This window comes from Bufo bufo, chromosome 4 (assembly GCF_905171765.1).
Source record: "Bufo bufo chromosome 4, aBufBuf1.1, whole genome shotgun sequence".
NCBI lineage: Eukaryota > Metazoa > Chordata > Amphibia > Anura > Bufonidae > Bufo > Bufo bufo.
Window position 1 is genome coordinate 298,521,590 of NC_053392.1, and position 17,655 is coordinate 298,539,244.

The 17,655-nt window shown below is 43.5% G+C and overlaps 1 protein-coding gene across 2 annotated transcripts in view; it reads right to left on the minus strand.

The window, feature by feature from the left end:
• Positions 1-17,655, minus strand: part of CEP162 (centrosomal protein 162) — a 126,323-nt gene that overhangs the window by 13,482 nt on the left and 95,186 nt on the right. For both annotated transcript variants that reach the window (XM_040428719.1, XM_040428721.1), the window contains 6 exons: positions 16,285-16,397; positions 14,451-14,544; positions 13,811-13,937; positions 5,940-6,103; positions 5,634-5,738; positions 3,003-3,224 (listed from right to left, as the gene is read on the minus strand). In XM_040428719.1, the coding sequence (XP_040284653.1) occupies positions 3,003-3,224; positions 5,634-5,738; positions 5,940-6,103; positions 13,811-13,937; positions 14,451-14,544; positions 16,285-16,397 (825 nt within the window). The remainder of the gene's footprint in view (positions 1-3,002; positions 3,225-5,633; positions 5,739-5,939; positions 6,104-13,810; positions 13,938-14,450; positions 14,545-16,284; positions 16,398-17,655) is intronic.

Consider the following 17,655-nt stretch of genomic DNA (forward strand, 5'->3'; position numbering starts at 1 on the left):
CATTACAGACAGGATTAAGACAATGACAGAAAAAAAGTTTTGCATAGATAACACAGGATCCACCGTTCACAATAAGCTAATTTACTCCCCCTCCCTGCACAATTACCTCTGCACAGTTCCCACAGAATGCTTAGAAAACTCTCCCATAGAAGTCAATAAGGTCATCTCCAGTTTATTGTGTCTATGGCCCATGTGTCTGTGTCCCCACCACCAGCCAGGGCCGTCTTTGCCGCAGGGCAAAAGGGGCAGCTGCCCCGGGCCCAGTTGCTCCTGGGGGCCCAAGGGAGCTCCGTTTCCCGACTCCCATCCACTAGGTTAAAACATTCGGGGCCTGGGCCCCGGATGTTTTGTCCCAGGCCCCGAATGTCCTGCCTGCCTGCTAGATACAACTGTATTGCCGTACACAGAACGGCAATACAATTGAATCTAATATACACTGTCTGGGAAGAGGTGAAGGACCTGTGGTGACATCACAGGTCATGTGATCAGCAAAACAGGCTGTGATAGGATGACCTGGATGATGTCACCATCATGTGACCAGTGCAGGATTGGACCGGAGTGAAAAGGAGAAGGAGCCTAATGCTGATGTCTGTACATGAGGAGAGGTAAGTAAAGGGAGAGGCAGAGCAATGCTGGGGGTTCTAGTTATTAACTAGGATGTATGTTAGGGCTGAAAGGGAGGGATGTTATTGACATGGAACTGTGTGCTTGAGGTGGCTGGGGGAGGGAGTGATGTTATTTATATGGGACTGTATGTTGAAAGTGGATGTGGCGGGGAATGATGTTTATGTACATGGGACTTATTGTTTAGGCTACGTTCACACTTGGGTTTGGGGATCCGCTTGTGAGATCCGTTTCAAGGCTCTCACAAGCAGCCCCAAATGCATCAGTTTAACCCCAATGCATTCTGAATGGATGTGGATCCATTCAGAATGCATTCGTTCAGCTCCGTACAGCCCCCCGTTCCGTTTTGGAGGCAGACCCCAAAATGCTGCAAGCAGCGTTTTTGTGTCCGCATGGCCTTGCGCAGCCAAACGGATCCGTCCTGACTTACAATGTAAGTAAATGGGGACGGATCCGTTTTCACTGACACAATATGGTGCAATTGTAAACGGATCCGTCCCCCATTGACTTTCAATGTAAGTCAGGACGGATCCGTATTGGGACTTAGAAATTCAAATCTAATACAAACGAATCGGTCCTGAACGGATGCATTCGTTTGTATTATCGGTGCGGATCCGTCCTGTACAAGTACAGGACAGATCCGCACGAACGCAAGTGTGAAAGTAGCCTTAGGGGGTGATGTTTACATAGGATTGTGCGTTGGAGGCGGCTGGGGAGGAGGTGATGTTATTTACATGGGACTGTATGGTGGAGGGAGGATTATAACTGCAGGGGGCACTACAGATCCAGGGGACATTATAGGCGGTCTTATAACTACTGGGGGCTCTATAGGAGGGTCTTATAGATCCGCCTTTTTTTCTACTAAGCGCACTATGGGGGCCTTATTACTACTGAGGGGTCTGTAGGGAGCTTTATTACCACTGGGGGAACAATAGGGGGCCTTATTTCTACTGGGGACTCTGTGAGGGTATTATTAATATGGGAGGGCTCTTCTAATAATGGGGGCATTGTTGAGGAGCATTATCACGGTTGGGGCAGTGTTACTAATGAGGGCATTCTAGAAGGGAATTACTATTGGTGGGACTATGAGGAGCACTATTACTATGGGGGGCAGTAATGTTTCTTCAGGATAGTATTTGGGGGTATTGGGGGGGGCAGGGGCGTAACTAAAGGCTCGTGGGCTCCGGTGCAAGAGTTCAGCTTGGGCCCCCCTTCCCTCAGTGCTTTGTGTGTCTTCTTATGCGGCACAAGTGTCTTTGGGCCCCTTCAGGCGACTGCTACCTCTGCACCCCTGGGGGGGTGGGTTACAGCAAGCAGCAGGATAACACTGTGGGGACTCCAGTTGGGGGATAATGATAGAATGTGAGGAAGCTAAGATGTCTGTGTGTCACACTCTGCAGAGACGAGGAGGCTGAGAGAAGTTGTCCAGACCGAGTGGAGAAGATGATGAGAGAGATCTACAGAGAAGATGAGACGTCACCTGGAGGCCCTGGACGTGACAGGTAAGTTCTGCTGTACAGCAAAGTGCGGGGGGGGGGGGGCCCCAAGTGAATTCTTGCCCAGGGTCCAATCAATATTAAAGACGGCCCTGCCACCAGCAATACAGTAGATGTGCAAGTGAATATTAATATGGGACATAAACTAAGCGTAAAATAAACTGTGACCAATCCACAGCTAAATCCGCCGAGTTACGAGTGGATTTGTTACAGTTTTCAGTGTGGCTTTTGCTCTATGCATTGCAAAATAAAATGACTGGCATGACAGGTTGGTTTTTTTGTCCACAGCGTGTGGGTGAGGCTTGATAACAGCCACTTTGCTGCTAATCTGATATGCGACCGATTTTCTGTCCACACACTGCAGACAGAAAACCCACAGCGTATATGCTCCACGTGAACACACCATTAAGGAGATTTCTAGGAATAAAATATTTGTCAAATACACAAACTTGCACCTTCCACCAAATTTTCCCAACCACCTCTGCAGATTTTACAAATGACAAGAGCCATAAGAGTGCTTAGTAATGACCACACATTGATAAAGGGGTGTTATTGCTGTGGGACACTGCAGTAATTCATAGGGGGTCATTTACTATTAGATATACACCAGTTTTCTGGCGTATATCTGTCCCAATAAATGACACCGATAGAGTCTATACAAGAAAATAGCTACTGTCTGCTCAGGCAATTACAGGCAGGTGGTTCCTAATTTTGCTACACCTTTGATAGCACCATTTCCCTGAAAAATACCTTTAAACTATAGTTTTTTTTTTTAAGCAATTGGCATTAGAAATGCTACCACTTACCTATACTGCAACAGTGCAAACAGGATTGGGTTTCTGTATTCAAAACCGATAGGAACCTGTGACAAAATGAGCTCACCTTGACCTTTTGAAAGTTCTGCTCCATGCTGCGCAGGCTTTTCTTGGCTTCCTCATCTTTGCTTTCAAGGTCATTTTCTAGTTTTTGTATTCTTCTTTCCAAGAAGCTTACTGTATTATTTTTTGATGGCTTGTCCGTTTCAGACACTGATGCAGCTGCAAACATGAGTGCAGGTATGGAGTTGGGGTGTCTTCTCCTAATAATTGCTTCCATTTCTTTAACCTGTTCGCAAACACAGAATTAGAGAAACAAAATGTTAAAATAGCACCGATATGTAGCAAACAAAAGAAAAAGAAAAGCTACAATGGGGTCTGACTTTCCCTGCTCGAGTAACCTGAATATGACATTAGGAGGACAGCGATTGAAGGACTATGGTTTCATTTAGACATACAAAGACCTTACTGTTAGGGAATGTTTTCACACATAAGCAGATTGCATTTCATTATGTCTTAAGGACCCTATTTACCCCTGATGTTGGGGCAGGACAAGCGCCATTTCAGGAAAAACATGGCGACCTATTGCACAGACTGATTGAAAGTGAATGGAGGAGGGCCAATTGCTACCACAGTCAGTTCTAATGATTATCAGCAGCAGCACATACCTGATTGCATAGGGAGATGTACTGCATCTTTCATCCCAATTATCGGGAACGACTTTTCCTATGAATGCTTGTTCCTGATAAAATCTCCAGTCTAAAAAGGGGCTTAAAGCTCATATAGCTTAGTTTATTTCTAGCAATTATCCGACAGTCTTCTTTATCTCGCATCCAATTTTAAAGGCTGCTTGTCATAAGGCAAAGCAGCCTCTCATCACACAAAGCTTCAGGAAGGACTGGAGCAGCAGCCACTGATGAGATAGGAGCTCTCCCTTACAGCTTACACTACCAGGCTGCTACGCTGCTGTCAGGTAAAGGGGTAGTCCCATCTCTGCCATCGTGTCTCAGATTGAAATACCTGTCATATATGACGGACAGAGGTGAGCGGTTTACTGAAACAGTGGAGGGGGATCTGCTACACAGTTTCAATAGCCCCCATAGAATAAAGTGGAGCAAGGGAAACAGCATCGCAAATCTGTTTCTAAAAATAGGACTAGTATTCAGATCTCATGCATGAATGGCTAGGATGAAACCATACCTTTGAAGGGAAGCTGTCACGCTGAATATAGTTTATGAGTTGAAGGCAGAATATTATAGAGCAGGAAGAGCTGAGCAGACTGATACAGGGCCTTGAACAAGTATTCATACCACTTTTCCACATTTTTTCACGTTACATCCACAAACTTAGGCCTCATGCACACGACCGTTGTTGTGGTCCGCACCCGAGCCACAGTTTTTGCAGCTCGGGTGCGGACCCATTCACTTCAATGGGGCCGCAAAAGATGCGGACAGCACTCCGTGTGCTGTCCGCATCCGTTGGTCCGTTCTGTGCCCCGCAAAAAAATAAATAAAATAGCATGTCTTATTCTTGTCCGTTTTGCGGACAAGAATAGGCATTTCTACAATGGGCTGCCCGTTCCGTAAATTGCGGAAGGCACACGGGCGGCTTCCGTTTTTTGCGGATCCACGCTTTGCGGACCGCAAAAAACGGAACGGTCGTGTGCATGAGGCCTAAATGTATTTTATTGGGATTTTATGTGATAGACCAACACAAAGTAGCAAGTATGTGTGAAGTGAAAAGAAAATGATACATTATTTTCAAAATTTGTAATAAATAAAAATCTGGAAAGTGTGGTGTGCATTTGTATTCAGCCCCCTGATTGGACGCAGAGAATCTGAACAGCAATTTTCATGTCTTTCCACAGATTCTCAATGGGTTTTAGGTCTAGACTGACTGGGCCATTCTAACACATGAATATGCTTGGATCTATTCTAAACCATTCCATTGTGACTCTGGCTGTATGTTTAGGGTGGTTGTCCTGATAAAAGGTGAACCTCCGCTCCAGTCTCAAGTCTTTTGCAGCCTCTACCAGGGTTTCCTCCAGGATTGCCCTGTATTTTCAAGGCACTGTATATAGTTTTGAAGGAAAGATTCAGTAAAACTTAAATTTTATTCATTTAAATTCCTGCTTATTCTGAGCTTTGAAGTGGTCTTATCAGTGACTGACAGCCTTCCCTCCATGACTGTGTATACACAAATAGCTGTCAATCTCTGATAGGACTTCAAAGCCCAGAATCAGCAGGAATTTGTATTTAAAATAGATTACAAGTTATACTGAATCTTTTCCCATAAAACTATACATCATTCTGCTCAGCTCCTCCTGCTCTATAACATGCTGCCTGCAGACTGCACCGTATTTTCATGGCGACAGGTTCCCTTTAATGATGTACAGCTAAAATACAATGAAGAATATAAAACACTGAAGAAAATAAATAGCAGGTAAGAATTGTTTAAGTACGGACTTCAATTTAATTTTGCCTTAACTCAAACTTTTTTCTAATCTGATCTAGGTATAAAGAACTCAGATTACAAGAAAAGTGGTAGTAAGATGGTTTCCAGAAATGCTAGTGACTGCAATTTCAAAGAATCATAAACACAGCAAACAGTGATAAAAACCATAACCAAGACAGATCAATTTACAGACACATAAAATGAATACATAAAAAATTGGCTTCCCCCAATAATAAAATCCCACCTGCCGCTCTAGATCTTGAATACGCTTTGCATCTGCAGCTCTGTCCTTTACTCGGTTCTGTTGTGGGACAGATTGACTTCCAGAATCATGTTGTAGCTTTTCAACCTTGAAGAAAAAAAAAAAAGGAGTATGCAATCTGAACAGCTTAGATTTATAGTATACTACTATCGCTGTCCATGTAATATAGTATGACTCCAGCTGGCTCCAGCGACAGCTGCTTCTTGTTGGGGATGTCTGCTCTGCCTCACTGAGCACTTCGCTGGACAGACCTCTTAGTAAATTAGATTTCTACTAAAAAGTAAATACCTGTATCTTCAAACTTTCTATTTGTTCGTATGCATCTTTAAGTCGTCCAGCATCTTTATCCATTATATCTTGGTTTTCTGCAAACCAATGTAATCTTTTATTCAATCGGGCGATTTCCTTCTTGTAGGTCTCTTCCATGATCTTAATTTCGTATGATTTATCATCTATAACAAATAGAGATCGTTACTGACATTTTTTCTGAATAACACAGTATAGTATGCACAAACAATTCAATAGTCAAAGGGTTTCTCCAGAATTTATGGCTTCCAGCAAGTTGTCCTAGAATGTGAATAGCTGCCTGGGGGGCAAGGGGAAGACAGGGCTTCCCTAAACACTGTGCTCCACACCGTTCCTGTCCGGCTGCTCAGCCATGACAGAGTATCTCACACAGTATGGCTCCATTACTGTCTACTGTATAGCAGGATCACAGGAAAGCAACTAAGTGCAGTGTGTAGCACCATCAATTACTTGCCAAGCAAACTCGGCAAATGGACGCAACCCATTCTATTCACATTCTAGGAGGGGTTGCAAGAGATCATCTTGTATACTTCCTGGAGAACTCCTTTTAAAAGGGTTTTCCAGGATTTTGATATTGATGGTCTCGCCTTAGAATAGGCCATCAATATCAAACACCCCTCACCCCCTGCGATAAGCTGTTCCTGAGTAGATCCCGAAACAGACACCAAAACCATACAGCTGTCCACTATATAGTGGACGGAGCTGGTTAGTGCACTGCTGCTCCACTGAAGTGAATGGGAGCACGCACCATTGCTGTAACTAGCTCCGTCCACTACATAATAGACTGAGTTGTATAGTTCCTGCAATACTGAAAAACATCTGATCATGGGGATGCAGGGGGACTGACCACACTGATCAGATATTGATGGCGTATCCTGAGGAGAGGCCATCCACATAAAAACAGGCAGGCATGTTATAGAAAAGCTGAGCAGATTAATATATAGCTTTGAGGGAAAGATTTATTCTAACTTGTAAGTTACTGGTAGAAATCCCTGCTTTTTCTATGCCTAGGGGTCCATTGAGTGGTTCTTTTTGTATGCACATTGATACATGACTTTATGTTTCTGTACAGCATCAAAATGTATTGGTTCCATGCAGCCAAAAGTCCGTATCGGCCTAAGTCGTGCAAGACTTTAGTGAATTACTACTGTACTCCTATCAGCGTATTTAAAAACAATTTTAAATAGGAATTCAAGAAGGGGCAGAGCTTGCCAATGGCCGAGTGAACAGCACACACTCTGAGCTCCTGACTGTCTCCGGCGCATATCCCCGATTCGGGACTCGTACAGCCTACCTACCCCTCATAGAGAACAGGAGGAAGAGGACCTTGTCCACACCGCCACCAGCGGAGAGAGATTTGGGGGCCATAGAGCGCTTCCTTGCCTCCAGCTATCAGCCGGCGAGAAGCGCCATGAGTTCCACGCTCCCCAAGAGGGCGGACGCTACCGGAGTTGAGGAGACCGCGGCACCAACCATCACAGCCGCCTGCCCGAATCCCAATGAATCACCGCTCATCCCGTCAGGGGCACCAACATATGCTGGGGCTGTTAGTAGCCCGTCTTCAGTGGCCCCCTCCTCTCCTGTACTGGCGGGCAGCAGACGCTCCACGCCAAGCTCCTCACCCCAGTCACATGGTTCTTCGGGCCTCCCTGCTAACACAGCCAAACTGGCGGCGTCGACCTCACCTGACGAGGACTGGGACTGGAAGGTCCACCTTAAGGCTCTCCCCACTAAACAGGAGCTGAATGCTCTCTTCTCAAGGCTAGAAGCCTCCCATAAGCAAGACATGGCGGCATTACAGTCGGATCTCAAACAAGTGGGACATAGAGTAGACGAAATTGAGGCCCTCCAAGAACAGACTCTCCAGTCACTTGATTCTCACCAGCAGGTCCTGCAAGATCACACCGAGCAAATTCAAGATATCCTGAATCATTTTGATGACATTGAAAACAGGCACAGAAGGAACAACCTCCGCATAAGAGGTGTACCCGAATCTGTCCTTCCACACGACCTGGAGCACTGGGCCCACAGTTTCTTTGGCAAGCTACTTAATAAAACCACAGACTCACCTGTCGAGGACAGGGTCCACAGAACCCTGGGCCCGAAACCCACGGATCTATCCCGACCACGCGACATTGTTTGCAGGGTCCATTTTTCAAAGAAAAAGAGGCGATCCTTAAAGCCGCGAGGAACCTGTCGCCAAGCCTCCCAGATTACCCTGGCTTACTTATCCTGCCAGACCTGGCCAGGCGCACACTTATGCTACGTAAAACTCTTAAACCCCTGCTGCTCCTTCTCAAGGACAATGACATCGTCTATCGCTGGGGTTACCCCTTCCAGTTATTTGCTAAAAAACACGGGAAATCCGCCTCCTTCAAAACCATCACCGACCTCCAGAGGATGTTGGACACCTTCGACCTTCCGCCTGGGAGCCTTCCTGACTGGCCTAGACAACAGGAGATGACCCCCACGCCGCACAGGGATTCCTGGCAGATGGCGCGTCCGAAACAGCAGAGGCCCTCCAGAAGTTCACACCCTTCCAAGGACTGAACTGTCCAACACTTGATGGGCGTTCGTTCCCAGTTCTCACCACATTTTTGCTATTCTCTTTACATTTACGTCCCCGTCCCCCCTCGTGTTCTTTTCCTTACGTGTAGTCCAGCTTTATAATCCAGCCTCACTCCACTTTTACCTGCCATGACAGGTCTTTTATCGTTTAGCACCTACAATGCTAGGGGCCAATGCAGCCAAATCCTATACCGATTTCATAAAAAAAGAATTATGATAGCTATGATACAGGAGACGCACTTTAAGCTCTCATCTATACCAAGCTGTGTGAACAGATACTACCCCACCTGGTACCACAGTCCCCACCGAGATAAAAAAGCAGGTGGAGTCTCCATAGCTTTCCACAAAGCTTTCCGACCTAAGGTCTTAGTTTCAGATATTGATTCAAATGGCCGATATATCTTCCTTAAGCTCTCGCTTAAGGATTCCATATTCACTGTGGCAAATGTTTATTTTCCCAACCAGGGCCAGACATCCTTTGGGACCAAAATCTTAAGAAGACTGGCAGGCTTCGCCGAGGGTTCCTGCATCATCCTAGGCGGAGATTTCAACATGGTCATGGACCCCGAGCTGGACTCCTCTGTGGGTAAGTCCTCGATCTCTCCCTCGTCACTGCGCATGTTTAAAGCAGCTCTCACATCTCTCAAATTGGTTGACCTCTGGAGGGTCTTGCTTCCGGGTGTCAGAGATTACAGCTTCTATTCTTCTGCCCACAACAGCTACAGCAGATTAGACCATCTCTTCGTGTCGCAGAGCCTCCTGGACCTTGACCCCCGATGCTTAATCGACTCCATGATTTAGTCTGATCATGCCCCGGTATTTGGCCTACTGTCTCCAACCCACACACTCTCCCGTATGTTCACCTGGAGATTAAATGATAATCTCTTGAACGACCCAGTCTGTGTTGCAGACGCGAAAAAAGCCATTGCAGACTTTATCACTGATCATAGGTCAGATAACACTGCTCCGCCTTTAAAATGGGAAGCCCTTAAATGTGTCCTTAGGGGTATCTTTTTGTCGCATGGGGCTAGGCTCAAAAAGGAAAGGGCGCATAAGCTCTCTACACTCCTTACGGAACTGGACGCTAAAGAGGCTAATAACAAGACCTCTTCTTCAGACTCCCTCAAAGCGGAGCTCTCCTCCATCCGACAACAGATCTTAAAAATACTTGACCAAAAATCCCTATGTGGTTATTACGAGTTTGGCGATAAATTCGGCAAATGGTTGGCGAAAGCCCTACACCCGCGTATACCTCTCACGCATATTCCCTCGCTAAACGTGAGCTCGAAAGGCCCGGTCCTCGAAATCGCGCACGAATTCCAGACGTATTACGCCAATTTATATAATCTCGACCAAACGCCTGTAGACCATCGCCACCCGACATACAAAATTACCTCTCCCAATTCGGACCCTCATGTCTTCCAGGTGACGCGTCTTCTGGTATGGAGGACGACTTCTCTGCTCCAGAACTTCTGTCCATCATTAAAGACCTTAAAAACGGGAAGAGCCCTGGTCCAGATGGCCTAACCTCCTGTTTTTACAAAACGCTCAGTGATGACCTGGCCCCCTTGCTCCTAGAGACATTCAACTCGATATCAGATACATGCCCCTTTCCATCTCAGTCCCTACAGGCACATATCACAGTCATTCCCAAGCCGGACAAAGATCATTCCCTTTGCTCAAACTACCGGCCTATCTCCCTCCTCAATATAGACTTAAAAATATTCGCTAAACTATTAGCCCTGAGACTGCTCCCCTACATTCTAAACTGTATTCATAGAGAACAGGTGGGATTCGTCCCAGGACGAGAGGCCCGCGACAACACCATCAAGTCTATTAGTTTGATATCTAAAGCTAAACAGTCAAAGAGCCCTTTATGCCTGCTATCGGTCGACACAGAAAAAGCCTTCGACTGGGTCAGTTGGCATTTCCTGGAGAGAACCTTAACCCATATTGGCCTGGGATCCAAAATGGTGCACAGAATTATGGCTCTGTACACCTGCCCCACTGCTCGAGTACGCGTCAATGGTACACTATCGGATCCCTTTCCTATTTCAAATGGAACGCGCCAGGGTTGCCCACTGTCCTCGTTCCTTTACATACTAGTCATGGTATCTTTAGCTAATGCCCTACGAGCTAACGAACCGATCAAAGGCCTCCGTTTTGGTGACGTAGAACATAAACTCTCACTGTTCGCCGACGATCTACTGTTATACCTAACCTCTCCTAGAATTGGCCTCCTCTCTGTGTTAAAAGAATTTGAGATTCTTGGCTCACTATCCAACTTCAAAGTTAATATCCAAAAATCTGAAATTCTAAATATCACTCTCCCTTCCAGAGAAGTCGCCACTCTCAAGAATTCCTTCCTGTTTAAATGGTCCCCACTCGCGCTTAAACACCTGGGAATACACATATCTCCGGATATTTCCCACCTGTTCAAACTCAACTATTTACCCTTAATCCATACCATCGAAAATAACCTTCGATCCTGGTCGAACTTAAATGTCTCCTGGTTCGGCAGGATCAACACCTTAAAGATGGACGTCCTGCCCAGGCTCCTATATTTATTTCAGACAATCCCTTGCCGGGTTCCCCTCTCTTATTTCACCCGACTCAGAAGAATAGCTTCTCGTTTAGTTTGGGGTAGGTCCAGGGCTAGACTGAACTACAACCTAATGATCCGATCAAAGACCCAGGGAGGCACGGGGTTGCCCAACTTTTTGGCATATTATAGAGCGGCGGTCGCCAATTGCGTAATTGACCTCACACACACAACTTCAACACAAAACTATGGGTCGAGTTAGAACATGCTCTGGCCCCAGGCTTGATTCCGGGTGTCTTCTGGTACCCGAAAGACACCTTAAACCAATTGTCCACCCAACAGTTCTCGCCTTTTCTGTCTTCCATAGTGGATACTTTGGATTGGGTTCGCCTCCAAGGCTAAATTGGCCACGATCCCTGGTCCTCTCACAAGCCTATCTGGTCACCCATCACTACCCCCCAAACTCAAGGCCCTACCCTCTTTTGGGCTACAAGCCAAGCCTCAGGTCAGAGTCAGAGACATACACTCCACTAAGGGGCTAATGGACCTCAAAGACTTGTTGCATCTCATACCTGATTCACCTGGACTTTGGTTCTTTTATTTCCAATTTCGCAACTTTACTAGATCTCTGGCACCTGGATCGCAACTTCAATCCTCCCTATCAGATTTTGAAAAACTGTGTGTTGCGACCTCTGCGCCTGGACACCCTATATCTCTCATATACGCCATACTGAACTCGGGAGAGATCGGGGACGACTCGGAGGAGCTCCCTGCTCCGGCTAAGAAACTCATACAATCCTGGGAGAGTAATCTGGGATGTTCCCTCACATCTGACCAGTGTAAGAGATCCTTACTGTTTGCCCACAAGTCCTCTATATCCTGTAAGATACAACTATAAGATTTGGTCTAGATGGTATAGGACCCCGGATAAGCTACACCAGTTTTACCCCTCCGTACCAGACACCTGTTGGCGCTGCCTGAGTTCAAGGGGCACCATGTTACACATCTGGTGGGACTGTCCCGGGGTTGCCTCTCTGTGGAGGGACATATTCAAGCTTCACGAGCATCCCTATAGGTCCTCCATCTCCCCATCTCCGCAGATAGCTCTCCTATCGGCCTTTCCAGATAGAATCAAATTGGCAGAGAAATGTATTCTTAGATTCTTTATTATAGCAATGCACCAAATCATTCCTCGGGCCTGGCGCTCAACGGAAAGTCTCCATAGAATCACATGGGTAACGGCCCTGGATCACTTGGCGCGAATGGAGGAGCTAGGCAATGAGGACCAGGGAAAGGGTCCTGCACATTCCAAACAATGGGAAGCTTGGTATCAATTCCGTGCATCGGCTAACTTTTCAGGCTGGTTGACCTCAGGTATTCTTGCTTAATCTGCTCGTATTAGACTTATTGCTCTGGATTCTTAATTGGGCTACTAGTCTCTCCTTCTTCCATTTTCCCTCCCTCCCCCTCCCTTCATCCCTATTTCTCTGTCTTGTCTCCCCTTTTTTCCTTTTATCACCTTTTACTAGATTGATGTTTATTGATCTTTACCTGTGTGGAAAATATTGTATATGAGAAACACAAACCTCTTATGTTTCACTGTATCTCCTGCATACTTTGGGTTTCAATAAACACAAATTGAACCATAAAATAGGAATTCAAAATGGGCTTGGTACTGGCTGGTACCTCAGTACCAAAGCCCACTTCGGATTGCAGTTTTAAATTGTCGTCAAGATTGGTCATAAATATCAGATATGTGGGAGGCCAACTCCCGTCACCCCCACTGATTGAAGAGAAAGCAGCGCTCGTATAAGCGCTACCTTCTATTCCTTGTTTACCTGCTCGTCGTGGACATTGCAGCGATGAGCAGTTGTAATTATATCTCAGCCATCCCATTAAGTTCTATGGGATGGCTCCTTCCTGTTCAAATAAATAGGAAGGAGCCGTCCATTTGAAGTGATTGGGATGGTATAGTTGTAATTACACCTACTCATCACTGCCGTTGTGATGGTGAGCAGGTAAACAATGAAGAGAAGGCAGCATTCATACGAGCGCTGCTTTCTCTTCAAACAGCTGACTGGCAGGGGTGCCTGGAATTGGCTCCCCGCTAATCTGATATTGATTAGTTGAAAAAACCACGACACTCAATAGATATTTTTAATTGAACACTTCTGGTTTGATTTATCCATCCAAATTGAGGTTATACAGTGGCCAACATTTCGGTCCTCTCCCAGGACCTTGTTCACGGCCAAAACATGATGTAGTATTCTGTGTTGTTGGATGGTTGCGTTTGAGGAATTAAAATAATCTATTGAGTGCCGTATTCATCCATTTTATCTGATCGACTATCTGATTCATGGGGTTCCAAATTATTCATTGGCCACAAGGTGTATACCCACCTATTGACTACACATATATTTCAGCTCATAACCATGTGTTCCTTATGCTGGAAAGAAACTTAGGCAACTGTATTTATTGATTAAATTTTATTCATTTACAGTATACAGTCCTGTACAGAGATAGTTTTTGCTCTGGGAGCAGGGACCCCAAAGGTGACATGTTAACATGTGTGATGTTGAAGTTTGGGAGAAAATTGAAGTACCCACAACCAATCTACATGAACATGAGGAGAACATAAAAACTACATGCATACTTTGCCCTTGGTACTATTTAAACCCATGACCCCACGTTCCACAAGGCAATGCAAAATGTCACAGCTGTACATTTAAAATGTAAAATCTACCTGAAATGTTGGCTAACTGGCCTTTCAGAAGATCTCGTTCTTTCTTCATCTGCAACAGGTCTACTTCCAACGCCTGTTTGTCCTTCTTGAACCTAGCTATATCTTCTAGCAAATTGCTCTCTCTTTTCTGTTTTAAAACAAAAGGCCAACACAATTTCACCTTAGTGACTAATCTGCAATTTGGGTTACATACAACATTTTGATTGCTTTTTATTCCTTTTTTGGTAGGGATAACAGCATTTCTGGCATTTTTTTTTTTTATGCATTCACCGCGCCGGATAAATTATGTGATAATTGCATAGTACTGGTCATTAAGGATGCGGCAGTACAACATAACTGTAGGGTATATTATTTTTTTCAATTTAAAAGCATGTTTTTGAATGGAAAAAGGCGTGCGTTTATTTTTGTTAATTCATTATTTTACACTTCATTTTACTAAATGAATAACCACTGCAGGAAGCATTAATGTAATGGGAAATGCTTTGGTACAAAGGGTCATTTACCTTGACCAGGGGATGTGCAAGGAAACAATCCATGAGAGACATTTTGTTTTATCTGAATTAGATTACCGTATATTCATGTGAATGTACTTTTCAGGACGGTAAAATAAATGTCTCCTAAGTAGCATGATTCTACTTACCTGTATAGCACTCAGTTCAGCAGCCAGATCTTTAGAACTGTTGGTATCAGTGCCAGCATACTGACCATGCAGTTTCACACTATTCACCTTTTCCCTACAAAGTCAAACATACTTATGAATAATGCCAAATATCCCTTTCACTGCTGTAGAAATGATTTTAAAATTGGCATACAGAAATTACGTTCCACTAGAATTTCCGATTTTTTTCTAGACATAAATATGTCTATTTTACAATTTGCATATGCTGATATCTTGTTTTCCAGATTATGAGGCAATATATTATGAATAGGTAACTTTAACAGTACTACTAAGTAATACATCGTCAGAAGACTTTGGTTGTGTTAAAGCAGTGGTTCTCAACCTTTCTAAAGCCGTGACCCCTTAATACAGTTCCTCATGTGGTGACCCCCAACCATTACATTTTTTTCCTTGCTACGTCATAACTAATTTTGCTACTGTTATGATGACCCACCAAAAACACGCAAATGTTAATTCAAATACACAAGTATTCATTCATAACCACAGAACTTTAGCATAAATACAAAATATTTGTAAACCAAATAAATAACTTTAAAATAAATAATAAACAACAAATAGCCCCTAAAAAATGAATCTGTGGTGCGCACAGTACCCCTCAAATAAATAACTCAGTGGTGCTCACAGTACCCCCCCCCCCCCCCAAAAAAAAACAAAAAAAAAAACAGTGGTGCGCAGGGTACCCCTCAAATAAATAAATCAGTGGTGCTTCAAGTCCCCCCCAAATAAATCAATCAGAAGTGCTCAGGGTCCCCAAATAAATAAATCAGTGGTGCATCAGGTTTCCCCCAAATAAATAAATCAATGGTGCTCAGGGTCCCCCAAATAAATAAATCAGAACTGCTCAGGGTCCCCCAAATAAATAAATCAGCGGTGCTTCATGTCCCCCCAAATAAATTAAGCCTAAATTAAAATAAAATTAGCCAGGCTCAATTAAATCATTGGGGGCAGTGGTGCTCAGCGGCGGTATCATTAACGAAAAAACTCGGACCTCAGCAGACATGGCGGCCCGACTTACCCGTCCAGACGTCAGGCTCCTTCAAGCACAGGCAGTGATAGGACATCACTTCCTGTGCGCGAGGATAAGGGGCCACTGCCGTTGTGCGGGCGACCCACAATAGGAAGCCTCAGACGACCCCCCGGAAAGGGCCGATCGACCCCCAAAAGGGTCGCGACTCCTAGGTTGAGAACCGCTGTGTTAAAGAATCAAGGCATGGCACTGAAAGGAATATGTTCCAGCTAACTGGATAACTGAACAATATTACACACATTTTGAACATGTGAAGATTAAAAAATAGACCTATAGTAGGTCTGCGTGGTGATAATCATTCTGTCTCCATGATTACAGACTACAAACAATTGCTGTGTGTAGTCAGATTCTGCATGTATGTGTTGCCCCCTTCTTGGTAACATACAAACATCAGAAAAGGGACTGACACATTTGGATTTGTTTGGAGTCCAACCATGGAGATGTAGGTCTGCACAGGAGATGGAGACACAAAAACAGAACTATATTTTTTAGCCATTTCTATTTCCAAAATGTATTCAATTTTTATCACCCTCCTACTTTTGTGTTACTGTGCTAATATGCTACATGTCTGTTGCTGCACTTCCATTAAAAATGAAGGTACATAAGATAATAACTGTCATGTTAATACAAGGTTATTTTAAAAATTAACAAGTAAAGTTTTTATTGTCAAACTGCACATAAAGAAAATGTATTAATATAACATGGATTACTGGTACATTTTTAATCGGTTTCATAATACTACACCTATTACTAGATTATGCAGTTTACCTTACTGAAATAAGTTCGGACTTCAAAGCCTGATTTTCTAGAAACATTTGCTCTTCATTTTGTTTGTTTTTAACTTGGAGCTCTTTAACTTGATTATAAAGCCTTTCATTTTCCTGGAAAAATTTACAATAAAATCAGTGAATAATGAAATACCTTAACCCTCCCCCCCTTGTATGCATTTAGTACTTAGTGACCAAGCAATTTTTGTTCATTTTTAATCGTCACGTTCCGATAACGAGCTATAACTTTAATTTTTTCGTCAATGCAGCAATATTTGGGTTTGTTTTTTGATGGACAAGTCGTAGTTTTTAAATGTCATTTTAGGGTACATATACCTTGACTGGAGAGTAAATTAACTGATTAACTTTTTAAAACTTTTTCAAGGGGGGTGGGATGGATAAAAAAAGATAATATTGTTTGTGTTCTAAATTTTGTGGTGTTCATTTTTTGACTTAACTTTCTCTGTGTCAGTATGATCACAGAGATATAAAAAAAAAATGTAGGTTTATTTTACATTTTACTACTATTGCACAATAAAAACCTCCATTTTTTAAAGATGTTTTTTGCATTGCCACATCCCAAAACTCATAACTTTTTTTTATTTTCTACAGAACTGTGTGAGGTTTTGTAAGGGCTGTGTGCAGGACACTTTCATTGGTATCATTTTGGCGTATAACAGTTTTTGATAGCTTTTTATTCATTTCTTTTTTCTGTCGAATAAATGAAAAATAAAAAAAAACAGCAATTGTGCCTTTTTTTTTTACGCCATACACAGTGCAGGATAAATTGCATGATAATTGTGTAGTGTGGATATGGTGATACCAAATATGTGGAGGTTTTTTTTGCAGCTTTTTTTCCTCATTGAAAACAATGCATTTTTAAATAAAAAAAAAACACTTTTTTATTTTTTTTTAACCATTTACAAGTTCCACAAGGGGACTTCAACAGGAGATCTTCTGATCGCTTCTATAATATGCAGTACTACTTATGCACTACAGTGCATTATACAGTTAGTGCTATACTGACTGGCATCATCAAGGTAAAAACATGTATTGGCTGTCATGACAGGGTTAATCTTCTGAAATATCATTATTTAATGCATCACAGAAAGTCTCTATATAATGATTAAATACAAAGAAAAAAAAAACCATTAAATAAAATGTTATGCATACAACTTATTCTTTATTGCACAGGTAAAGTTTTTATTTGAGGCAGGAGATGCAGCGTCGGACAGGGAGACTTGGTTGTTGAGCCAGCAGCACAATGCCCATTAATCATTCCTGCAGTGTGAATTTTATTTTTAATACATTATTGAAAAATCCATTTGTTAAGAGTTTTTTCTTGTTCTTTTACATCATCTTTAACATTACA